The sequence below is a fragment of the Mugil cephalus genome, chromosome 16 (genome assembly GCF_022458985.1).
Source record: "Mugil cephalus isolate CIBA_MC_2020 chromosome 16, CIBA_Mcephalus_1.1, whole genome shotgun sequence".
NCBI lineage: Eukaryota > Metazoa > Chordata > Actinopteri > Mugiliformes > Mugilidae > Mugil > Mugil cephalus.
The window spans coordinates 17,960,019-17,987,230 of NC_061785.1; the positions used below are offsets into that span (position 1 = coordinate 17,960,019).

The 27,212-nt window shown below is 48.4% G+C and overlaps 1 protein-coding gene across 5 annotated transcripts in view; it reads right to left on the minus strand.

Moving 5' to 3' along the window:
- The window catches only part of raraa (retinoic acid receptor, alpha a), a 139,754-nt gene that overhangs the window by 14,019 nt on the left and 98,523 nt on the right, over positions 1 to 27,212 (minus strand). For 3 of the 5 annotated variants that reach the window (XM_047608220.1, XM_047608221.1, XM_047608222.1), the window contains one exon: positions 1,091 to 1,239. In XM_047608220.1, the coding sequence (XP_047464176.1) occupies positions 1,091 to 1,239 (149 nt within the window). Of the gene's footprint in view, positions 1 to 1,090; positions 1,240 to 22,310; positions 25,303 to 27,212 lie in introns of those variants that run through there. The other 2 variants (XM_047608219.1, XM_047608218.1) reach the window with 2 other exon arrangements.

A 27,212-nucleotide genomic window follows, 5' to 3' on the forward strand; every position in this document is an offset into this window, starting at 1 on the left:
ATCCTCTGAGGCTCTGACCATCCTTCCTTCGGTGTCAGCGAGTTCAACTGTGGCCCCTGTACCTCCGCTGCCCCGCCAACCATCCTCACTTCCTCCTCTCCCCCTCTATGCACGCGCCTGTCCGGGCCTCTCGGAGCACGGTCTGCTCTCCCGTCTTTGAATCATTTCATCTGCCTTTCTGCACTCAGCCTTGGTAACCACATCTTTGTCCTGGCTATCGCAGTGTGGTTTTTTTTTTTCCCCCTTCCCACACTATCCCACTTTCATCCGCGCACATATGGGAAGACACAGACCGCAGCGCAGTTGCAAAGTCGGAGGGTCCAACCAGCACCTGTCACCGCGGACGTGTCCAAATGACCCCCGTCCTCCTCTCAGCGTGTCGCGAGAAAACCTCAAAAGGAAGATTTACGCGCTCCTGACGACTTATGAAGCCCTAAATTAATGCATGACTGTTCAAAAATGAAATAAACGTTAATAAAAGGGTTTCTCTGTGGCTGATATCGTAGCGTTCTTGTTTGGCGGCAGCCTACATTCGATCTCACAGATCCTTCCTCCTCTGAGCTTACACAACGAAGGCTCCTCTCCTTGGGAACAGTGTGATAAAGAGGTCGGCGTGCGCACTAGCAGCAGAACTTCTGTGCATGCGTTCAACAACTCTGACCTGATAACGGAGAAGAGGCGGGCCTCTTCTGCACTAGAGCAAGAGCAACATGTCTGTATTGATAATAGACGACCCGCGACGACACGTCAGCAAAGATGATGCGACTACTGTGCTCGCTAAGAGGCACGTCTATCATATATCTGTTATCTGTTTTACAATGTCCAAGTGTTGAAAGAGGTCATTTGCTCAGGTCGGACTGGAGATTAAATATCTATTCTGGACATTTCTAACCTCAAACTCCAGCATCAAACACGGGTGGAAAAACACGGCACGAGGAGAGGAAACACTCAAAATGACGTGACTTTTTCGGCATCTGAGCCGTGAACATGTGTGTGTTTTTTTTTATTCTACTCCAAACCCCACGGAGGTTATAAGATTGATGAACATCTTGCTTGCTTGGCAGATTCAGAGGAAGGCCGGGAGTCTCACCTTGCAGCCCTCACAGGCGCTGACACCATAGTGGTACCCTGAGGACTTGTCCTGGCACACAAAGCAGGGCTTGTAGACGCGGGGCGGCGGGGGAGGCGAGGGCGGGCTTGGCACTATCTCCTCAGAGCTGGTACTCTGAGTCTCTATCGCTGCGGAGAGGAAAGAGCAAACAAGGGGGGGGGGGGTTAGTGAACACTATCAGACGGAGCACTGACAGACATTCAGCATTAATCGATGCAAGTGGGATAAACACACAATCTCATGTGTACACTCACGCACAGATCTCGGCGCAGACAGATACACCGTGGAACACGGCCAATACAAATCACTAAAAGGGGGACGTGCTCGATTTCCAGCAATGTGTTCATGATCATTTTTTTTTTTTTTTGTCCTCAGATCAGCCACAGGAAAGAGAACGTCTTCAAAGGACAAACACGCAGGGATCATGAAAGCAACACTGAATCCTGCAAGCATTCTTATTCGCAGCTAAAACGATGTCTCTCTGTGTGTGTTATATCGAGGACCGGCGACACCGGCAGGGTTCAAAGACAGGTCCTCTCCTCTGATACGAGGCCTGGAGTTATTCTTTTATCCGTCGTGCAAGTACGAATGCTTCAAAATATTAAGAGTATAAATCACCGGCTGCACCAGTCAAGAGAAACAAACACTGCAGACTGATTCTGACCAAGCGAGACAGGGCTTTGTAACTCGTTTACCTCTCACCACCATTATTTTTTCACTTCTTCGCTATCGCGCCGGTAATCAAATACACTCCATCTCGATCCGGCAATGATAAACCAGACTACGTATGAGCACTTTATGTGATGGCAACATTGCGTGCGCTTCCACATGGTAAACAAAGTGGCCAGGGATTATGGGGAAATGAACAGGCTTCATGTAATATATATTGGACTTTGACCTCAATATCCTGCGTGTTACAAAACACGCCTCTTTAATAAAACACGAAAACACACAGCGCAGACCTCCAACATGTGACCTATGTCTGATCAAACAAGTCCATAATCCCAGTTTGCAAATCATTGAGTGAACTAGAATGCGTTCTACTCGCGGGTTGTTAGGAACATTAGCTAAATGCACCGCAGTACCTAGTTACAGTGCACATTAACAACGTGTAACTTATATCAGCAAAGATCAAGACAAATAACATGACCAAACGACCGCTTCCAACTTTCCACCCTTGACATGATACTTAAAGTATGTGCTAAGGATAAAGGAAAAGAAAAATCGATACAGCGTAGCATCTGAATACTTTAAGGGGCAATGCTGTATCGATTCATTTCCGTTTTTTAATCACATACATACAGATCGAAATTTTGGTACTTCATTAATAACATTAATAACAGCAGATTCTGTCCTCTAGATGGTGATGTTGAGTTTGTTTCGGGAGAGTTTATCAGAAATCTGAAAAATGCAGTGTTTTTGAATCAAACATGTGAATATTTTTATTTTTAAAAACTACAACCAAGAGAAAGATAATGTGTTCATAATAAAAACGAGATCCCCTCGCAGAGGTTCACCACGTTGGGGGCGTGGTTTGTGGCCGAAAGTGGTAATTTATCACAAAACATGTTAGCGCAATGCTCATCACACTGCAAAACATTTAAAATCTTAATAACATCGTCACTCAAGTGCGGCGAAGAATCATTTCACGGCGTGTTCCGGTGATTCTAACAAACCGTGTGCATTTTTTCAGGCCAGATTTGTCCACGTGCCTCATCAGATCAGTGCAGGTGGGATTGAGATTATTGGAAAGCAGCCCAGGAGCTACCTGCGCCTCCGTGCTTGTGTGTAAATACCGAGAGCCGCCTATATTTATCAAAGTTAGGTGGGCCAGTTCAGCTGAACTGAAGCAAAGCTAAGAACGCACTCCACATGACAGCACCTCAGACAAACACGACGCTCACACTGGACACAACAGTAAACACGTCGGGTGATACAAAGCCAGAATGGAGCCTTTATACCTTGACTGTATTGCTTGCGTGCGTTGTGTTGTGTCTCGGCTTGCAAGGCTTCATGCACATGCAGAAGATGGTGCAGGGGTAGATTATATGCAGAACAACCAATATAAGCCAACCTGGTGACAGTATACGTTCGAGGCTTACTAGAAAAATAACAGACGCAATCACTGTGCGGCAAAATCTAACCTCTCCAAAGCCTGCCTTTTATCTACGCTGTCAGGAAAACATATTGCGTGTCCAACTGGGTCTCAGTTGACTGCAACAGTTAAGCTAAACAGCAATAAAGCTCAGATTGCAACACCTAACAGTGACACTCAATCAGGCCTGGGATAGCAAGACGTGTCATTTATGAGGCCGAGACATCTTATACCACTTCCACAGAAACAACTACCTTTAAAGCTCTCGGAAAAACACGGAGCGTGTGGGAGTTAAAGGGTGAAATATGGCATTAGACTAAAAACGGTTTTCAGTATTTTGACACGAAGAAAGCATAATGTATATAAGTTATGCAAACTTGAGCCGGCGGCGGAGAAATCCAGAACTTTTCGGATGATTAAGGGGGAAAACATGGGGAAAACAAACACAGACGTGGGGGAGACAGAATTATGATATGTTTGAGCAATAAGCAAAGATAAAAAATATGAACCAGATGAAGTGATAAAAATGATGGACACGCAGACTGAAAGAAAGCCTAGCATTACGTTACTAATACTGGAAAGACATGTCTTAATTTGGGTCAGAGATCACTGGAAGAAAGGGAGTGTGGAAACACGCTCATTAGAATCATACCGTTTCCATGCAAAGGATTCACTTTTTTAACTGTTTTAGGAGGTAAAACAGGAGGTGATTATAGACAAAGAATTCAGTCTGAGCTTGTTTGAGAGGGACGACAGGTTCTGGAGAGAGCTGACAGTCCGCCCTTGCTGTTTATGGCCATTTTATTGGCGCCATTATGAGCCATCTTTGCCCATGCCAGTGGCCCGCGCAGTCGCCACACTCATGTCAACCAAATTAAACGTAAATAGAGCAGCCCTTACGTAACGTGACATATTTTCTCATTAACAAAAAATCATTCACAGCTTCCTGCGCTCCTCCGCCTCTCTTGATGCCGACTGATTACGGGCCCCGCGTTATTGGGGTGACCACAGAGCCATTCATCCACATTAAAGCCGCTTTCATTAGAAGCGCACAGACACACAGATGTGCCACCCACACGCATAAACATAAAAAACCGTGCGTTTGTGCCCCGCGCCGGAGCAGGCCGAGGGCTTTCCTGCAGCCATTAAAACAGCCCCGTCGACTGAACACAAACACACGCATACACAGAACGTACACTCTCTTAATGAGAGCGCCCATGGAAATCTGGGACACAAGGACAAGAGTCTGTGAGGGGGCTGGCGACTGTAATTAAATACAATGGCTGGCTTCTGGAGCCCTGTCAAGCTGAGGCATGGAGCAAAACAATGGCAGGCCTGTGGACAGAGAGGCAGAGAGGCTCGGCAGAGAGGACAGAGCTACTTAGCCCTTCAGCAGCCCTCACCCAGGCATTATTCAACACCAGCCCGCATCCAAGCTCTGATCAACACCAACCATCATACAAGCCTGCCTATTGTGTGATCTGCAAAAAATCATTCGCACAAACACTGGAAGAACTGACTCACGCTTGCCTGGAGAGTTTCTCCCAGAATCCTTGCAACATACTAACATCGGTAATTTGTGTGTCTGGCAACGTTTCCAGGCCGGAGCCCCACCAGAGCCCGCGAAGTCGCCACGGTAACTAATACTCGAGCTACAGCTAGAATATCATTCCTTTATCCGTGAAAGAGCCGCGCTGAATGGGCGGCGAGACCACACTGCGCTCGCGGACGCAGGCACAGGAAACGGAGACCACCAAAATATTTTTTGACGACAAAAAAAGCCAAGAGGAGTTACTGATAACATATCTTCAGAGGGGGGGAGCGAAACACAAACCATATGGTCAGAGCAGTTGTTGTTAACAACACACTAGGACGAATCAAACCCTGCAGCCTTGGCGTGTTGTCAGACCAGTCTCGGCCTGCAGCGGGAATAAGCGGCACAGAACGTCAGGTGTTAGCAACAAAAACAAACCTGACACGGCGCCGTGTGGGAGCAGCAGATGTCCAGATAGAAGAAAATCGAGCATCGTCTCCGTTACCTTTGACCGCATATGAAAGTAATGAAGCCGACGAAAGAAGAAGAAGAGAGTTTGGGTTTGAGATGGCCATAAATTGACCAACATGCCAGAGGCCCCAGATTTAATTTACTTTCCTTTGATTCCCAGACAAGTATTATAAACACGGTGTATGAAAGCATGTGTGTACGTAGCCCCTAGATGTCTTAATAGCTTAATGTAGTGTGCTGTTCTCTAACTCGGAGCCAAAGCATCATTGATTTAATTAAGTTCAAGTGTGAGTGGACTGTAATGCCGCTCTTCAAATTCACTTTGCATACATCATGAGCCACAAGTGCACTTAGAGCAAAGCCGAACCCTTCGCGACCACGTCCTCCATAAGCAATTACCGCATGACTAGACTTAAATGGACAAATATGCAACAGGACTTAAATGAAATCTATTCTGATGATGGACTATCCCAGGCTGCAACACTGACATACAGATAGCCTGGCTAACATCAGCACTTCAAAGCCGTCCAAACCGAGAGAGACACACACTCGCACAAGCCCACTGGCTATTATCAAGCCTCCAGACACTGGGCCGTCTCAGCCCCAGCGCTGCAGAGCAGTTCTTGAGGTTCAGCTCTGGGTTAGTCCCCCGAGATTCGATTACCTTCATCCCCACTGGTTACTGGGCCCAGCTGTGAAGCATATTAATGAGATTTCACCATCATTAGGGGGGGAGCTAACTGCATTAGCAGGCTGGATGGTTGGCTAACTGGATGGCTGGACTGTGGCAAAGAGAACTGGAGAAAATGAAGGCAGAAGGGATGGAGAGAGAGAGAGAGAGAAAGAGAGAGAGATGGAGGCCTTTGACAGGATCTTCTACTTCTGCTCGGCCAGGGAGCACTGTGTTCCCTGGCTTCCATTAGGTTATCTGGACACACGTGTGCACAGACACACGCGCCACGTGTAAAGTGTACGGAAGAACACGCAGAGGTCCATTCGTCTTTCTATACAGTGAGTGCGCGGGAGAAGAAGAGACATCAGACAGACCACCATGCCACAGGCTGCTGCATTAAGGCTCGCTTTGAAGTCTGCTTAAAATAATGAAGTGGGATGGCCAATGGAAAAGCCTCAGGGATAGAAGTCGCCTCGCAAAAACCCTGGGAGTTGTAGGCTGGCGTATCATGCACGTCCACAAAGATGACAGGCGGGCCACTCAAGAGCTTTTATGTGCAGCGAAACAAGCCAACAAGTGAGCAAGGGCATCTCTCCAGTAAGGGAAAATGATATACACATAGAGGACTGCTTTGTCAGCACTCTTCAATTACTGAATGGGGAAATGGGACCATTTCCTTGCTTACAGGGAAATCCTGCCATTCTCCAACAAAGAGTCGTAACGGCTCTCTGCAGAAAATGGATGGGGTTTTCGTTCCGAGCCTCCACGCTGATTACCGACAGCAAAGACGCGCACGCCATCTGAATGCGAGCTGGGATGGGGGGGGGTTGGAGGTGGGGGTGGGGGGGGGGGCAGACGCACGGAATCAGCACGCGCGCACAGACTGACAGCTGTAAGCGGAGCAGCAGTGGGGTGTGTTTGTGTTCAAACAGAGGAGTGCGAACAGTTATTAGAGGAAAGAGGGGGAGGAAATCTGATGGCATGGCAGGCAGGCGCGCACACACACACACGCACACACACACACGCACAGGAAGGAGTGTCGGTGGAAGTTAACACGGGGCAGGAGAGCAGACGGCACGCCTCACGTCTCCCTTATTCACGGTAACTAAAACCAGCCTTTCCACACCGTTCACCACTTGAAAGCCACCTTCGCTCACGTATCCCTACCTGTCCCTCTTACTGAGCCTCACACATTCCTCCGTACAACCTGTATCCCATGCAAGGTTTATAGGACCCAACGGCGATCAAATCCTAGCATTACGATGGTCGTTACGAGCATTAGGTAAACTGGGGTCAATCAACAATCATCTTGGCGGAAGGGCTGCAATAATTTTCATGATATCAGCTTATCGGCAACCACAAACACGTTTGTTTTGCAGCCGTTGCAAGGCGGACCTATATACAGCTGCAAGCATCAACTTCATTATGTCAGCCACAAGTCAGGTCCAAGACAGGAAAACCAATATCTGCATCATCTCCCATCTAAAGATGCAAACTAAATGCAACCGATCACGTATATGACACGACGCAAAATAAATTGTAGTTTGCGCTTGATTTTGCAGTCACTCCTCACACTGACGTGAAGATCCTCAGCCTTGTCGATCTCCAAAACCCCCAGTCAAAATAAAGAGTAATAATACCATGTTCCCACTGCTGCAGAGTAACACCATAACAGGATATAAGATTGTAAATACTTGATATCTGGATGCTCTTAGTGCAAAGGACAGAGGGACAAACTCATTTTGCAAATGACACATAACTTCCACTTTTCGGAGAAATAACAAGTTTTCGTTTTGCAACCGTTACAGATACGGGAAATTTGCAACGAGATTGCTGTATCTGCTTGAGTTTGTGTTGTGCACCGCGTTTGAAGTCTACCGTGACTCGTAGGCCGTTAGGTGATGGATAGCGATCCAAATTGGAGCCACATAAGTCACCCATCTAGAGTGTTACTGCAAGAAAAACACACATGCGCGAGTGATGAATGAGGTTCTGGGCAGAGGCCGAAGGGCAAGGAGGCGCAGGCAAAAGGAGCCTTGCTTTGCCTGTTATGACGATCCTTCCTCAACACCAGGAAATGGCCGTGTTTGTCTTGGACCAGAAGTGGGGAAAACACCAGGTTGCGTTTAGTAATTTATGGCATCTTTAGGTGGAGCCGAGGGTCGTTTGCATGCATACGTGTGAATGTGTGACGTGCATTTTCCTGTTTGTTTTAAGGGAACATGAGCAACAAAAAAAATAAAAAAATAAATAAATGTGCGCCTCTGCCTGATTGAGTGCACGTTGTGTAATATCTTCTGTGTGTGTGTGTGTGTGTGTGAGAGAGGCTGTGCGTGTGAACATCAGCATGTTCTTGTCTAGGTCAGGCCTGGTTTTTATCAGCCCGGCAGCCCCCACCGTGTTCCAAAGTCCTTCTGCAAGGGGCCCAAGACAACTTCCCTCTCTTCGCTGCCAGGCCTCTGAAATAACAACACACCAGGTTTTCCTATCACTGCTTCCCTGGCAAATGGAGAAAGGGCTGAGAACACGTGTGGAGTGTGGGGGCAGGGCAGCTGGAGACTGAGCAGATGGCAAAGGTGAGGTCTGCGGAGCTCGACTTTAAGCAGAGACTTCGTGTTAAGTACTGTAGCTGCTGCGCGATAACGCCGCTACACTGCGGCACAGTTAATTACGAGACACAAATACTGTACGAAAGCACAGTAGCTGCATCCGCGACGCCGACACATTTCACGAATCCCGTAAGCGCCCTGACGTCGGAATCGAAATCCAGCTTTCTGGAGAGAACCACGAGGGCCCTGGTAACAGCGCTCCCCTGCAACCACTAGTGACACGGTGTAACTCTACCCAGCAGCTGTCGGTGCCCGCTGACTGACAGTGGGGCTATGTGAGTTGGCACTTGCCCCGGGGTGAGTGGAAATGTTTGGCATGAGCTGATGGCGTGGAACATGGTGGTAGGCACAAAGGGGGCAAAAGGCAGCCCCGGTGCCTGCTACAGGATGCCAGCGCACGCACAGGCACGGCGGCGTGTTTCGGTAACACATGGTGCACCGTGCGCGAAAAAATACAGAGCGAGAATGAGAAAATGTGTTTGTTTAGCTCCGTTTTTTTCATTACTAAGAGGGATGAAGGACCTAAGATTACGCTCTGCCAGAAAAGAATGAACATAACAAATGAAGATAATGTTCGGCCACACTGGACCGGTCGTTGAAAATGTTATTTTTTTCCCCCCTCCCATCTGATCACGCACGTTCAGCAGCTACATTCCATCAGCTGGGTATCATGGCTGACCCACATTAAAAGACAGACAGAAGGCCGGAGAGCGGGGGGGAGGAGGAGGGAAGAGGCCGGCCATGAGAGAAACAGATAAAGATAGAAAGCAGCGGGGAGCACCTGAGGAGAAAGACGAGATGAGGGACTGTGACACGAAAGAAAAACATTTCAAAGGCACGCCCCGAAAATAAAAAGCTGTCCGCGCTGGCATGTTTGCTTCTAGACGCGCTGTTCAAAGGAAGAAAGTGTAACCGCTGCCCTTTGTCAACCGTCTCGAAGTGAAGTAACGTACAGCTGTGATACCTCATAATTTAAGATCAAGGTCATCGTAGGATCGCACAATGAACGCACACACGCACACACACACGAGTGAAACCACAGCCTTTAACAAGCTGTTACTGCTCTGACTGTGAAAATGGCTTCATGAAACATTAAGCATCTCTTTTACGGAGTGCCTGCATCTGTTAATTATAGAATTGTGTGTGTGAACGGGGGGGGCGGGGGGGGGACTGACTGCGTGCATGTTTTCACCTCCAGCAATGGCACAACTGCACTCATGCACACCGGGGGCCGAGAAGGTGCCGTGGCGATACTAAAACGCGGGCCACCAAACCCACACGCTCGCTGTGAGGTCTCACAAAAGCCTTCAAGGTTAACGTTTACTCGTCTGGCCAATGCTCCTTTTTTTTTTTTTTTCTCCCCGGAGCCACTTAGAACGAGCGCAACGGCCAAATAAGCTCCAATTCCCACTCTTCCCGTAAAATCCGAGGTCACTGACATTACAAGCGACCGGTAATAAGGAGTCGGAGGGTGAGGGTGCTTGAAAATATTCCTGCGACCTCAAAGTAATCACGAAAAGAGACAGGTGCTGGGAAAGATATAAAAATAGAGAGGGGACGTCATTCGAGAACATTACGGTCGGAGCATTCAGGGCAGATGATTTGAATTAGCGTGGGCGATCATGAGCACATTTTTCTGCCCTCCACATTTGAAAACAATCACAGGTGAAGAAATACTGGAAAGTGCCTTTCGTTAACGGGGTTTTCTGCCACAGCTGAAATTACATCCTTACACATTAACCAGAGCCTATTCATCTTTATCGGGCCGGGTGCCACACACAGTGCCTCTCAGTGTTTCGAAGGCCAAAAGAGCCTCGCGAACGCTTACGCTCAAGTGTTTGCTCTTCACTCACTCTAACAGAGAGGTTATCTGCCCATTGACACTCGCTAATCCAATGTGACTGGCAGCATTCAAGGCCCTCTGTTCTTAAGCGCATATTCGACAGCGGAGGAAGCGGGGTCATAAATATGGAGGGAGCAAAGGGCTATTTGCATTAGAGGGCTGAGTGGACTCTGAGAGGCCAATAGGAGGCGGAAAGGGGAAAAAAAAAAAAGGGGGAAACAAGAGGGGATCAAGAGAGAAGGAAGAAAGAGAAGAGGATCACGAGGATCTTGGGAGAAAAGAGGGGATCACCAGGGACGGGCTTTGTCATGTTAAACTGCCTCTTTCGGCCCATGTCCTCCTTTCTCCTCCTCATCTGCGGATAACACAATAGTCACAGGGGAATAGATTACGAGGGTTTGATCTCCTCAACTTCAGAGCGCCAGCGTGACAGTCGAAGACGGGGCGAGGTCGCGAGTGCAGCATGTGCGTGACTCGCCGGATGAGAGCGTGTGCTCAGCGATGCTAAATAATGTGGCACCTCGCCGGGGTCTTTCTCTTTAAAAAATCCAGAAAATCTCGAGGTTTGTCACTTCACGTACTCGTCAACGTGAGTTAGGGCTTACGGTTAAACTCGCTTGTAATTTACCTCTGCCTTCAAGCCCCGGCAGGCTAATGCGCATTCCTTTACTGTACATAAGAAACAGACCGTCGATGGCCGCCCTCATAAATTAGCGAAAGTCAGGTTATGAGCTGAAAGGGTATTATTGTGGATGTAAATCGAGGTATTTCCAAGGGCGTGGGCAAGAAGATCCAACAAGTGTGCTATTATCCTGTCACTAGTCAGTTAAGGAGCTCAATGATGGCGAGGCCCGGGGGGGTTACTAGGTCAGCACAGGGGTTAAGGTGCCCTAAAGACCCTTAGGAGACAGCTGAGATATTTATAATAGCCAGACGCAAGGAAAAACAAGTCCATCAGACGGTCTCACCTCTAACTTTCTACAGATTAATGTCTGAACAGGACCCGACTGGACATCTGAACAAAGTTCCTTACACGAAACGACGTCTAACTCAACCGAAAGGCCGCAGCGATGGCTTTAAACGCCCTTCCCTCCACGCTGCTCTGCTCTCCCGCTCATCCCGCCTAATGATGAGTGATGACACACATTTGATTCAGATGTCTGGTGCGCGGTGTCAGGGGGCTCCTTAGCGGAAGATTTGGGCAGAGCGAGGGGCGAGCGGGTGGGCGGGAAGAGGCAAACTCATCCGTCTTTAGTGTCAGCGCTAATGCAAAAAATACTAAATAAAAACGCAGACGCGCCTGTCAATAGCGCCGGGACATTAAGCTCGCTCCGAGTTTAGGACGAACGGCTGACGAGAGCAGTCGAAAATCACCGAGGGAGTGCGGCGGGATGTTGCTCGGATTTAATGAAGGACACGTTTGGCTTCCGCGGAGCGCGGACCGAGCTTTTTTGCCTTCCCTCTCTGCGAGCGTGCCGTCTGTGGCCTCGGCAGACACTAATTTCCTGCATGGATCCCTGACCTTTCAGTGTAGCCTGAGGGGAGCCATTTGATCACAACACACACACACACACACACACAAAACACACACCATTTCCTGTGATATAGCTGCCCACCAGTCAGTGGACTGGTTTTAGAGAGACAATGTTGTTCTTTGAAAGAGATGTCACTCAAAAAGTGGGTCTTTTAAATGCAATTAATATTAAGGATACACAATATTTTTATCTGACTATATTAGTGGTCAGCTTGCACGTGGACGTAGCCTTTAGAAAAGAACACCTAGATCTATGGACAGCTCTTGTAGTGGTTATCATTTATGACTATTTTATAACTTTTAAGGTGTTAGTTTGCCCATTGCTCACGGCTATTTGTAGTTTGCACAATACTGTATGCACAAAGGAGCAATGAACAGGGAAAATAAGCCCTTGAAGCAAATGTTCGGTGGAAAAAAATTCAATATATGCTGTCCATCTGCATGCTTAACACCGACAGAGCTCACTGGCTATTCACACGCCAGTGTGCACAACTGTCAAAAACAATGAGTGGAAGTAACCTGAGCCGAGCCCTCAGGTGAGACCGGTGTTAATGCTTCCACTCCCCCCCCCCCCGTTCCCTTTCCCTCTGGGGTCCAGTTAACCCCAGCTGGCCTCTGCCGACCGCTGTGTCTCTCCGTCTTGTGACCTGGGCCTCATTACGACCCTAGGGGGTGAGACTGGGTCCTGTTTGTTGCAACCCACTTCCACTGCGACAGGGACGCTCCCAGTTAACTCTGTCCATTAAGCTAAGTGGGGACCATCAATTATTCAACAGCTTTCAATGTATAATTCATGAAATAAGGGGGGGGGGGGGGGGGGGGGGGAGACCGACACAAGCAGCGGCGAACACAGGTGAGGAAAGGGAACAGTGCGTTCGGTTCAGATTTGACTTTAACAAGACACGTCTGTGATGATACTTTTGCTAATTGTCATTTAAATTTTCATTTTTAAGAAACATATAAATAAAATATCGTTTTTGGAGCAGACATCCTGTGACCCGTCATAAAAATGAGATCATATAGGGAATGCACATTAAAAGAAATCCAGATCACAACATAAAAGATGTAACGTGCTGCATTTAGTCCATGCTCTGCTTTGTGTAACGACCAAAAAGTTTCCAAGAGCTCATCCCGTCTTCCATTTGGCCTTCTGCATCTACAGAGCATAGCTTCATTGGATTCCATCTCCACCACCGCATCCAACCACTCCATTAGGAGATACAGTCGTTTTCCACTGTCTTAGGCGTTAAGCTCTTAGATACATTTGGTAATTGGTAAAACCTGCCCCCTAGTAGACACATAACAGGAGTCGGGGGGGGGGGATGATGAGCCAGAACATTCACTCAGGAAGTCACCAACTTTTACCCAAAATGAAGCCACTAAAGTACACAAAAAAGTTCCCAATCTCACATGGCTATGGTAATATCTGTGTACATTCTTCCCTCGCGCCTCCCTTACTTACTTTTGTTTTATAAATTTGAAATATAAATATAACCTGAGCCGAAAAAGAGTGAAGAGAGAAAAAAAATGGACCAGTGCATTCAAAGTGAGAGAAGGCAGCTTTAGACCACCCCCTCCCCCTCCTCCTCTGCTATGTAGGCGTGCATCCTGGGGGAGCCACCGATGTTAATACAGTTATTAAGCCTCTCCACTGAAGCCTGCTCCACCTCCTCAACCCTAAGCATCAAGGAGTTCGCTCTGCCTGCCAGCCAACTGGGCCAGTTCGCTTCTTCCACAATGAGATAAAACAGTCCCAAGTAGGCCAGCTCAGGGGAAGCCTGTGATGGAGCTTCACACTGAGCAGTGAGGGCAGGTGGGGTTGCGTATGTCAAGCCCAAGGAGAATCCCAGCAGGCTTTAGGAAGGGTGGGGGGTAGGTGGGGGCGCCAGACTTCAACCTCGCAATAGCTCCTCCTTTCCGTCCTCTTTCTCTTTATAGTCAGCTGACCGAGATTCCCATGCACTCCTTCTCGGTGTTGGGGGATTACGGCCGTGAAAGGCTTTAGCGAGCATATGTGCGAGAGAAGATTTCTTCGCTTGCTAGCTTCGGGACGTACGTAGCTTTGGAGGTTGCTTAGAGGTGAGCGGTGTGGGGAAGGAGAGCAGGGGGGATGTGAAAGAGCAGAGAGCGGCGCTGTACGCCAGGCCGTTCACGTGCAGCCAGGGAAGCCCCGACTGAGCGCAGAGGGGAACCTAGCTGGTCACCGCCGCAGCTGAGGGACATGTGCGTAAGTGCGTGTGCTTAATTGCTGCTTTAGATCCAATCTATAATTCACAGCAGAGAGGAGGGGAGGGGGAGTTAGCGTTGCCACTGTTGCCTGTAGCCAGAAGGTGCAAATTTGGGCATCCATGCAGATTGCACGCAAACGCCATCCTTCTGCCCTACCTATTTAACATCTCTTTTCACTATGCGTCAACCCTCAGAAACCTGACATTGCACAGTTGGGCCATACACATTAAGAGTCTTAAAAAAACATGGGGTAGCACAAGGGTTCTCATTAGCTAATCGAGACCAAAAAGCAAACAGCCAAAAACGGATAAAAAGACGGGAAAGATAAAGACGAATGCTGCGCTGCGTTAACGAGGGAGGGGACGTCCCGCGCCGGATTCAGTTTGCCAACGCCGTCCTGTTGGCAGCCGTCACTCGCACTAGAACACCGACAATATCAGTTCTGTTCCGTTACTGCTCAGTCCTCTGTCTGCTGCTTTTTGTCGAAATGGAGAAAAGGGCAAAAATCCACAGGCCAAAAATGACATTAAACCCTCTGAAAGGCTCCACAGAGATTATTGTTTGAAAATGCCAGCTCTCCGGGAGCCCCCCCCCCCCCTCTCTTTCTCTCTCTCCCCTTACCTCCCCTCTCATTTTCTTTTAGCCGAGAGGTGCTGACAGCCCAGACACAATAATGCAGCTCTATTGTGGAAAGTGTAACGGCGGCAGCGGCGCCGTGCAAAGGTTTCCCACGTATGGCGCGAGGGCACAGGAGGGCGTCGCGTCGCGGCGGCGGCACGGAACGAGCGGAGCCGCGAGCGAAGGCGGCCGGTGAGTCGCAACGAAGCGCCACGCCACGCCGCGCCGCGTGACAACCCCGGTTCAAAACTGTTGTCACCTTCTCCATTAGTCAGGAGCGACGCCTGAGCAGAGGGGGAAGCCCATCTGTCAAGCAGGTCGTAGACATAGCGCAGAGGAGACCTCTCTTTGATCAGCGGCGTCATTCGAAACAACGTACAAAACGGGTGAATGATAAAGAGCTTTGATTATTTCTTGGACTTGGGTCGAAACAAAACGTGAGCGCAAAAGTGAAATGAATTATTCAGACATTTCTTTTCCTCTCCTTCATCTTTTTAGTCAACTATAAAAAATAATAATAAAAAAGGAGCTTTCTTCAGGTGGCTGTTACAATTCTCACTGAATAACAGAATGTGCCCTCTCCGCTCTAAGTGCTGCACGGCTGCATATTTCCCTGTGAGCACGCTCCCTTCTCCAAACCGGAGAAACATTCAAGCTGGCAGGGAAAAAAGCGAAAAACATAAAGAAAAAAGATGACTAAGAATGAGGAGCAGACTGAGACCTTTATGCATCTAGTTTCACCCAGAAAGGAGGGCACATGTCACGTTGAAGAGTTCGTTTCGGTTTGTGTCCCAGAGCATTGTCTCCGGGCGTAGACATCATCAGCTAAGCTCGGCTAGGGCGCGCAGGGGTTGTGACACATTTATTCCACCCCAGAACAAAAAGAGCTCCTCAACATGTGACATGACCACTTAATTACCGTGATGTCTGCCAAGCAACTATCTCCCTCTCAGCCAAGGTACTTCACGAAACAATGACTCAGATAACACCATAGGTCACAGCGGAAGTTACATAATGTCTCGTTCGAAACATGATATCAGAATACCGCAGTTTTAACACAGACGTTCTATTCATAACGCGCCGGATGCAGTTGTTTCACCCTCTTCGCATGCACCTCTCTTAATCCGCACATGTTCGGAGCCTCTCGGCTACGGGGCATCTCTCGGTTCGCGCGCGAACACATCGCGAACAGGGTTACGAGGAACGAGCAGCCCCGTAACCCGAGCCCCGTCCGCCTCCCAAGTCGGACGCGCCCGTCCTATCCATCACCATCCCGCACGGCGCTCTTCCTTTCCCACCTCCACCACACTGTTGGCAGTCTATTTCATCGCGGTCCCAGGTGGGTCTTTAAGAGTCAAATGTCAGAGGCCAGGCTGCAGCCAGACACATAATGAATATGAAATGATTCAGAGGTGCTGTGGGGAAGAAAAAAAAAAAAAAGTGGTGTCCAGACAGCCCGAGCTCCTCTGTCACCGAGCGGGACCAGAGTGAGACGGGCTGAGCGGGGGCCTGAGCCGGGACGACACGACAGAGAATCAAAGAGCGGGTGATATACAATATGGATATCTAAAGTTACTTTAGAAAAGTGCTTCCATAAATCAGCACATAAAAAAGGGACTTGTCTTCCTCCAGACTTGCCCTATGTGCGCCCCGGAGGCCTGTTAAAGACTAGCAGGTACTATAGAAGCCAGGAAAGAAGAGAAGGAAAAAAAAAAAAAAAAAAAAGCAGAAGACTCCACGATGAGATCATGTGAAACACTGAGACTTAATTCTATCTTAGCAGGCCTGATGGTTTATTAAAAGCACACTTGTAGCCGAGGGACTTTGTAATTGTGTGCACATATTAAATAAGGTTAAGTTTGAACGATTCAGAACCTTCCTCAGAACTTTTGCTCATGCATTAAAGGCAAACACGAGCTGGAGGCCGGCGCTCCGTCTTGCTCCTGCTCGGTTAACAACACCGACTGAGACGGCAGCAACACGGTGCTATTTTCTGCCCCGGCAGAACTGCCAGGCTCTCGTATTTTTAGCACACTAACCTCTACCCTATTTTCTTGGCAGTCCCGCTCTCAAAATAGGAGGGCATTCCACTGTGGCATGTGTGTGTGTGTGTGTGTGTGTGTGCGTGTGTGTGAACTACTTGAGGTGTACACTGTTGTCATTCATGTGACGTTAACACGGATCCCAGAAGAGAAACTGACTAAGGGACGGGGTGTGTGTCGGTGGAAGCGGCGGTCCCGTGCTCCGGCCTGGAGCGAGTGGCCTGAGAGACGGCGTGGCTGGCTGCACAGGAGGGCCAGAGGCAGAGGACCTCCGCGACTGATGAAACAAAGCAGCATTCCATGTAATCACTCTATATATAGCGGATGCCGACACACACAAAAAAAAAAGTGGGGGTTGGAGGGCAGGAAATCTTGTAAAGTATGAGGAAAAATTAGGGCAGGCAAGCATTAAAGATTAATCGTGACACTGACTGCCCCGCTCGGGCCTGCCATGCGGAGAATGCCACCATGGAGATGAGAAACAGAGAGGGAGAGGGAGATAAAGTGCGAGGGAGAAAAGGAGACGCTTTGGGAAAGAAAATGCCTTGCAGATGAATTCCGGGGTGATGAATGTCCGCGGTTCAATAGCCAGATGAATTTATGTGCGTTCCATTACGGGGGGGGGGGGGGGGGGGGGAATAAAACGCGGCGGAAGGGGTGGAGAGATGGGAAGGGGGGGGGGAGAGAGAGAAGCGGAGCGAGCTCTCAGTGTGCTGGTGAGCTAGCCATGCAGAGCCCATTGCGAGCAAGCCATCTGTAGAGATAAGTAAAGAAGTGATTACAACAGGCCCGGCTCAATTTCTGACAGTTGACGCTTGACTGCCCCCGTGGAGGCGAATTGATTTAAATGAAGAAGCTATGAATATTTTAGAGGGTAGAACCCCACCCCCCCTTTAACCTGAACAGTTTTGATCTCCATCCCACTCCTGCTTGTGTGCGTGTGTGTGTGTGTGTAGCCAACAGGAGCGACATGGGGGAGAATGTAATTATTGATAGTGAGATTACGGCCCTATTGTCACAATGTCTGCAATCAGCTGCCTTTTCAAAGCCCTGATGAATCAATGACACTGCCTGGATCTTTTCTGTCTGCCCCGCTTTGTTCATCAAAGTGAGCTTTGCAGTGTACACCAAGCCTTGTTTGGGGATTTAGCGTCAAACCAAACCGATGTACAGTGCACTCCGACTCATGCCTCGGGCTAATTTTCTCTACAAACAGGCCGGGGCCCATCAGAGGGTCTGAGTGTGCGTTCGCCTGCGCAAAACTGGCCAGACCAAAATAAAAAGAATAAATAAATAAAAAAAACTTTTGATGTACTCAATACGGAATAACGCTGCAGCGTTGGCCCATCTCCGAGAGACCCAGACAGTTTTAGCATTGTTTGTGTGTGTGTGTGTGTGTGTGTGTCGAAAAGCCAGTTGCTCCGCAAATGTTCAATGAGATGGGCCACACCCATTCATTACACTTCACAAAGTGACTGAAACTAAGCAAACAAACTGTATCTCTGACACTCCCGCCAACGTCCCGGCAAGGGCGAACATCGCACTCTGAGGGCATCTCTATTTAGCGAGCGATGAATTGCATTTAAAAAAAAAAAAAAAAAGGGCGACGGCTTTGAAGGTTGGTGGCAAGGTGCCGATTTAGGAGCGAGTGATGGCAGGTTGCGAAATGCCGCCCCGCGGCCATTCCCAGAAGAGACGGCGGAGCGCCGTTGAACTCCCTTCACCCCTTCGCCATTGCAAACATACCTCGATGACAAAATGCGTTATTGATGTTCACCTGAAGGTGAAAGCAGGCGTGTTCCTGTGGACAAACTGATCTCTCTCTCTCTCTCTCTCCATTTCACGTGCGCGCTCTCGGCTCTGTGTGGCGTTCCGGGCTACTAAATCACTGTCGCCGTTGGCTGAAAGGGGGTTAGGCAGACGTGATACAATAAGCAGCCTCTGCCTGATGCTACCCTCCCTCAGGAAGAAAAGCAGACCTCGCCTCAGCGCGGCCCATCCATCGCGTCGGTCCCATCAAGAAAGCATATTCATCCCGTCGTCGGTCTGTCCGCGATAGCATCGAGGTGCGCGCGCGGAAGAGCGCGCGCACCGAATATTATAGGGCTGACTGACTTGACATTAACATAAAGGGCAAACACTGAAGGTCAGGAATTAAAAGGCTGCAGTTTGCACTGCTGTTTCACGTCAACAAGCATCCTTCGATTTTATTGGAGCAGCACAGATAAGGAACCCTGGGTGGATTGTTCGAGTAAACAAATGTGGTGGTTTGTATTTATCTTTAGTGGAGGACGCTTTTCTCCAGCTGTTTACAGCAGCCATTGCCCTTCAGTGTCAGAAGCTGACAGTACTCGGGCCAAGTGCGTTTGAGGACAGGACCCGGTTCTCAGCACGTACAAATGAAAACTGCACGCAGAAATAAAAAAATAAAAATAAAAAAAAGGAGGAAGGAGTGATATTTGCCATTCTTTCGCAAGACCCAACGCCAACCCTTCTGGCCTGCGCAAAATCCAAAAATATCACCCACACTTTCTTTCTCGTGTTTTCACGCTCCCTGATGGAACAATTAGGGACGCTTTCATTGCCACGTCTGATACGGCAGCCCCCTAAGATGCCGAGGAAATCTCCCACTTTTTTTTTTTTTTTTTTTTTAAGTTTTCTTCTCAGGGCCGAAAGAAAAGAAAAAACAACCCTGCGACCAAAGTCCCCCATCAACATAACCAAAAATTGCTCCGGCTCTTACGGTCCGTCGCAGCGAGAAACAATAAAACGCCATCTGTTTTTTCTTGGGCCTCATCTCCTGCTATCCTGCTAGGCAAAGGGACTTCCGCACTTAAATACCACATGAGTCAGATTAGGCTGCAGCCACATGCCCCTCAGACACACACACACACACACACGCGCGCGCACACACACACACTACTCATGTAGTCCACTTGGCATCCCTCGTCTTCAGGAGACAAACCGTCTAAAGTTTGCCTTTCTTTCTGCATTGTCTTCGCTCTCTGGAAATCCCTGATGACAAAGAACAAGAAGCCCATAGACTGCTAAGCATTTGAGCTCACCACGCAATCCCTCTATCCTTCATGCTGCCCCGTTTTTCTTTCGTGTCTGTGTGACAGTCATGTGAACAAGGCCACGCACATTCTTTCATGCATGAGTCCGTCACTGCTGTAGGGATTCTGACAGGCGCTCTAGGGGGGGAAAAAAAAATCCAAGTGCATTTAATCTGCGCAACCTGGTTTTTCACCATAGACAGTCATGACTGTGGCTCTGAATAAATCCAAATTACAGGCATCTTGCAGACAGAAGGCGGACGAAAACATCCCAACAACTTAAGTGGCAGCATCTTAAGACGACTAATAATATCAGGGATGAGGCATCCGTATGATGGAGCAGAAGGCCATTCCAGGCCAGATTCACTACGGCGAAGATGTCACAGAGTGCACTCTCAGAGCCGGAGAGCTCCTCTGTAAAGTCTATAATGAATAGTTAGATTCCGATGCGGAGAGGTTGCAAAAACAGAGGACTTAAAAAAAGAAAGGCACTGAGGGGGTATAAAAAAAACAAAAAAAAAAAAAAAAACACATGCAGAAAAACACATCATGAGGCTACTGTCTGAGAACTTTTAAGTCTATTTAAATCTGCAAACAGATAAAGCCAACAGATGTTTTTGGGATTGTCTGGAGCCTTTGAGCCCGGCTCGTTTGGACGCCTGGTTAAGAGCGGGAGGTGAAAAAGAAATCTCTCAGTGTCGTCTGTTTTGCTTCCTACCGATATGATCCAATAAGCCTCTGAGCCACGTGACGGCACTAACGGATGCTGTGCCTCTTTACTCTACACCCTCCCCGTGTCGCCGCCGCCGCCACTGTTCCCTGGTTGTGCACTAAATTTTTTATTACATCCAAGCAGTAAGGCAAAGAGCAGCTACGCTACCCCCCACCCGCACACACACGCACACACACACACACACACACACACACACACAATCCGCCTGCAATTCCTCCATTGAGCAAAACAATGTGGAGTGGAGTACGGGATCAGAGGTCTTTTCCTGGGCCAAACCCCCACAGTCTCCCTCAGACAAGCTCACATGGTTTGAATCAATGCTGCCACTAGAGCTGTTTAGTGGACCGGTTCAATAAATGCTATCAGGCTCGCCGGATAGGCCTATCTGCTTTGAAAAAAATGTGATCCGTCCCTTCGGTCAGGAGGACTTTCTAATCTCATCTAACTTGGAAAAACAAACCACGAAAGGCAGAGATGAGGAAAGGCGCAAACAGTTCTGAGTAGGGGATTTTTTGGTGCCGCTGCTGATACTTGGCAGCAAAAGCGCACACACACAAAAAAAAAAAAAAAAAAAAAAAAAATCCAGTTTAAATTCCCCTTTGTTGCATGTTACTATAGTCTTGAGACGAGGAGGAAATTGACCCTTAAGAGCCTGTGGAGATTCCTGCCTTTTTTTACGCTCCTTCGGCAGTGAAAGACAACAGAGCTATCTCTTTTTATAAAGGGCCTGCTTTAGCTTTGTGCAGTGGAGCTCCTTTGAGGTAAAGAATGGGGAAGGGCCTCTGGGATACTTTGTTGCTGCAATAAAACTCTGTTATTGTTGCAGATAATATATCAGTAAAATGAAATCTCCCCTTTGCTCCAGGAAGACTGTGCGACCAAACACATGCACAAACCAAATCAGGGGACTATTATACAAGCACCATCAGACATGCTATTTTTAGACATGGCAGAAAGACTCATCATCATCATCATCATCATCACGATCTCCTCGGCACAAGACACATTTATTTTAGGGGTGGAGATATATAGATAATATAGATATTTATTTTTAAGCATAACTTAAATATTGCACCGTAAAAATTCATTTGAATTGTTCCCCTTGATTAAGTAGAATTCACTGGTTAAAAATAAGTGAATAAGGCCTGAGAAAGATTGAAACATTCAAACAGACCGACTTGTCCAACTAAGGCCTGCTGCTCCTGCTCCTGCTCCTGCTGCTCAGGCACTGTGGGCCTGTGGGTGCAGCTATGCAGATTACCATGGAGAACCAAGGATAACAGTGGCAGGAAAGTTTGATCTGATTAATGCTGGCACCCCGTGCAAAACATCGTTGGGAACGAAGTGCATATTTCAGGAACATAAAATCTTATGATAACGTGGCCTGGATCAGAGCGCTGCAGTATCTAAGAGAAAGCAAAAAAAAATCTGAGCGCACAGTGAGACAGAAAAGAGGAAAAGTGGGTCAAGAATATATATATATATGTGTGTGTGTGTGTTGCAGTGGTGGTGAGAACACGGAGCGCTGCTCGGGGTAAATTGTGGGCTTTAAATAATTGACAGAAAACATGAAGGTGACACGGGGAGGAAGGCCCCACGCTGACAGGTTTGGTCGCAATTGTCGTGTGATAAACGTGACGATAAAAGTGAATAATTATAGAGAATAACGCACAGAGAGAGAGAGAGGAGAGACGGGGTGATAGGGTTTAACTTCCCCCCCAGTTAGTGGGATGAAGTGGAGGAGGCAGCAAAAGGCACCTACAGTGATTGGAGCCGTTCCAGTGCTGGTTTCTGATGGACGTGCTGTAAGGATGGGGCGCTCCGGGCACCAGTCCTTTCTCTGGGATCAAGCATCCTCTGCTCTGGTTGTAGTAATCCATCATTAAAAACGGGTTCGGGCTGGGATTCAGTCCCACAACGTCCACGCTCTCATACATCATACGAAGCAGGGCGACAGCGGGGGGGTATTATCAAAAAAAAAAAAAAAACGAACTATCGCGGCGCACGCAGGAACGCGAGCCCCGTTGGTTTTCAGCTCGCCGCCAGCAGAGGTAGACTGTGTGGGGGCCAAACGGCGGGGAGGGGGGACTGCATTAAAATCGAGGGAAAAGTGATATATCCAAACACGGCGGGCACATCTGAACATTTGGCATCTTCCTAACCAGCGGTTCGCAAAACGAGCCCGGGGGGAGCGAGTCGGTGTCTGGGAGAGCCTAGTCGGCTGCGCTCAATTTGAAAACATAATTTAATAGGACAGTCTGCATCGCGTCCAACGCTCGGGATGCGACAACGCGCAACAAAACGAAATAAAAAAAAAATTAAACACAATCGAGCCGGGTAACTTCAGCAGATTATATCGGTCCTGGCGGCCTCGCTGGAGAGCAGTATCCACACGACAAAGAGGAAAAATAAAAAAAAATAAAAAACACAGAAAACAGAACTCAAATCTCCTGAGGGGATTCTGGACGAGACGCAGGCGTGATTATCGGAGAGGAAATCCCGCGGAGTTGTAGTTCGTCCTCTGGGTTACGGCCGGTTGTCCCGTCTGCGCCCGCCGCGGGTGGACTCCTGTCAGCTCCGTGAATGAACCGGTGTCCCTGCGCGCGGCTTCCCTCGCTCGGAGCCAGCTCTGCCCACATCCAGGTTCGCACGGAACGCGCGGCGCCGCCTTGTTTGTATTTTGGTAGAGAGAGGGACGAACCTTAAATCATTCCCACACCGAACCGTGCGGCTATCGTGTTCTGCAGAAATGTGACAAGGCACAGCAGCTGAGGGCTTTGGCTCCACCTCCACTCGGCTCTTTTTCTTTTCTCTCTCTCTCTCTCTCCCTCCCTCTCTCTCTCTCTCTCTGCCTCCCCTCAGAGCCTTTCATGCGTCGCTCCTCCCCCGTTTAACCCCTTCGGGGACGTCACCACGGATCTCCCTCTCTATAAACATCGGCCCTGCATGAGACAGTGAGGGGGAGCCCGCCGCCCTCCCTCAAAGTGAGCAGCGGGGGCTTTAAATAGGAATGTATTTGAGGACATGATTAAGTTATATAAGCTCAGTAATTAGTCTTTCATATCTTTACACGGAGTTCACGGACATAATGAGTTCTGCAACAGAATGTATCTTTTTCACTCTTTTCCTGGAAGCTCCCATCTATGTTCTCACTCTTTCTTTGGGCTCCTCCTTCCAACTAATTTGACCCTTTCCCCCATACTCTCATCAGTCCCGACCCTCGGATTTTTTTTTTTTTTTTTTTTTTTTTCTCCCCCAGCCCGTCTCCCTAATTTGCCTAATGCTATGCGGGTGAACTTTTCCTGAACCCAGGGAAGTAGGCAGCCTCACCTCCTGGTGACCCACTGGCTGACTCGGATTCGCCTCATCCCACATTATTCAAGGTTTCCCACCTTGTACAGCCAGTGTAACGCCATTACACTTTTCCTCGAGTGTTGCCCAGAGAGGCGCCTCGGCTCACTCGGCGCACATTAAGAAAACAAAAGTCACCCAGTCGTAGTAACCGACCCCTTAACTTTTCTCACAGTTCAGTTACAGCTGGGGGAAAAAAAAAAAAACTAAAAAAGAAAGTCAACACGATGTTTTGCTTCAGACTTGCATCACCTAATAAAATGCCACTCCACCTTTACTCTGCAACATTCCCTGCAACTGTGTTGCAACTTGTTATGCAAACATGCAGCTGTGTCATCCGGGACTGGGACCATGCCAAAGCTGTCAAAGCAGAGCTACTTCACATTTTTCAAGGTCAGGTGATGCAAATGTCGATGCTGCAAGAGCGTCCCGGCAATTACAAGGACCACGGCCCCTCGGTGACGTCCAAGCGGTTCACAAATAGCTCCGGTCTCATGTTTTCTGATACACTGACCTGTGATTGTCATGTGGTCTCGGGCGTTTGGCTCAAAGGCCCGTGCATGCTCACTGCCAGGGATTAAGGGCAAGCACCCGCCAGATACAAATGATCACATCTCCTTTTTTTTTTTTTTTTTTTTTTTACGGCCTACTTTGTTCTGCAGACAAACGCGAGCCTTTGATTTCTGAAAATAAAAGGCCTCCAGTTTCTGGCGACTTTTTTAGTGACAGCGAAATCACCTGTTCTCTCCTAAAGGCCTTCTTTTCTTATTTCAATAAGGACGCAAAGCTTCAAAATGACTCTTAACTCTTACTCTTGAGAGGACAGTAAGAATATCTACCAACATAATAAATGTATAACTAGCTAACTGAACAGACTGCTAGCTTTTAAAGCTCCTCAGATCTATCTATCTATCTATCTATCTATCTATCTATCTATCTATCTATCTATCTATCTATCTATTGTTATGTATAGCCTGTGATGTTGTGATATATGGTGATCGTTCAATCACCTGCCATGTTTTTTTTCTTTAAGGAGAATGCCCTGTCTAGCTAGATTTAACTGTCTAGCAAACGAATGTATGTATGAATCACAATGTTCTTTTAATATATATTCAAATTTTGCTTTTATAGTTACGCTGTATAGCTGTAATAGCTGTAATAGCTGTAATAACAGAGTCCATTTACTATACCACTTCTACTCATGAATATATTCTTCATCTGTAGCAGAATGAGTGTGATAGTAGTCGCTGTAGTAGCAGAAGCAGCTACGAGTCAAGGAGAGACAGCGTTTTACATCTGCGTGGGTTTCCATTAACATATTGTGGAAGTGACCGTAAACACGATCTGAATCTTGAACCTTTTCCCAGGAACAACTTCCCAGATGGCTCTGATTAATAAGCCAAGACAGTAAAATTTCCTGCGTGGACGGACGCCAGAACATCCTGTACAAATATATCATATTCACCGCCGTGCGCGTGGCCAAAAAAACCCGAGTCACCTGCGTTGCAACCCACGCCGCGGCCGAAACGGCGCCTCTTCCTCCCCCGCTCTCCCTACACCTGAGCCAAAGGCCACAGCTGGGTCCGACCAACACAGTTCTTAAGAAGGATTATCTGCATGGAGAGTGGCAGGGGGGGCTTGGCCTTCTCCGCCCCTGCTGACTGTGACACTTACTTAATGCAGGCCCCAGTGTGTTTACCCTGACTGATAAGAGCCGATGCGCAGGCCCGGGCCGCGGCGACCCCTCGCCTGCATTGATAACGCAGCCACACATTCCTTGACAGGATTATCCCTATGAGTAATGGCTGTCAGAAAATGCTAATTTTCCAGGCTCTGTTTTCTTCTCCAAGGGGAGTGCATTCATCCTCGGGTAATACCCTGTGATTGCATACAACAAGCTGAGAGATAACAGATTGTTGATCATTACTTATTAGTGGGGGAAAGAATACAAGATTAGACGGAAACAAAGTCCCTTTTCCCACAGCTTTTTCACTTCGGCACGCTTAAAAGGAAACTGAATATATCCAGGTGACCGAGAATAGAACGACGTGGTGTTTTTATTTGCACCGAGAGAGGGGTGAGGGAACACAGATCCCCTCTGGGTAGACACTTGGGGAATTAGTGGTATTACGTTACAGCAATAGAAAATGAGCGCTGCTTTTTCGCCAGGTGATTCAGCCCGTGTCAGAGCGAAGGGCCGAGAGACACACCTGACCACGGGCTCTGCAAACACGGGGGAAGGAGGAGTGGTCACTGGTCTCTATTGCGTCTTCATGGCTGTGTTAAGATAAGGCAGACAAAGAGAGGGAAGGGGAGAGGGAGAGAAAGAGCTAAGCCACAAGAGGTTCGGCTAACATTAACACACAACTCCAGGTGGCTGTTCTTCTTCCAGCATCAGCTGGCGCCACGGTCTTGAGAACACGGAAAAGTACTTTGGCAGGAGAAATATAGTTTGTGTCTCAATCCCCTAAGTTGCCATTGAAAGCCCGGTCCCAGATGAACGCACGGGGCTTCAAAGTCTGGCTGCAGAGAGGCTGACGGAGGGAGGGGAGGCCCAATCAAAGCACCATTCAGACGTGAAGACCCCGGCCGAAATAGATGTTTGCGCTGCAATTAATAGAGGGGTACTACAAGCGCTCTCGATTCGAAGCAAAGCTTTAAGCCCAAGACAGAACGAGTGTGAGGGGGTGGGAGAGGGATTTTCAGGAGGGGATTCAAAGAGTTTTATGGGCAAGGGCGGAGAGGAGATTGCTGCCTGGACCTTCGGGGTGTCGAACTATTTTTACTGCCCTCACTCTCCTTCTTTTGGAGTCCAATCAGGGGTGTTAGGAAGCAGTAAAACGCGCTCCCTCTGCCATTCCTTCCCCAGGGAGATGAGCCGACAGGTTAGAACAAACAATAGGTCGTTTTGTCATGTGGATTATTGTGCACAATAAAAGAAAGACGAAGGGTGTCCCCTCTCTGAAAAAGTCAACACTGTCAGAGCGGGATCGCGGTCGAGCTAATGAGTGAGAATATTTGCCGAACGTTCAGCGGATTCTGGAGATGATCCACCAACATCTGCAATCAGCTCGTCTCTCGACTGTTTCCCGCACTCTGGAGATTTTTCTTTTTCCTCTGCGGCCAAGATCACTTCCTGCACACTGTGTTCTTTATTGGGGTGGACGGTCAAATCAAAACAGGACGAAATCAAATTGCCTTAAAGTCGTGGAAAAGTTCCTCCGAGCTCTGGCTCTGGCCTGGAGACGCTGAGCAGGCTAAAAGGCTAAGGGAAAACAGATCAGACCTGCTGTGTCGCAAGGACAACACTTGG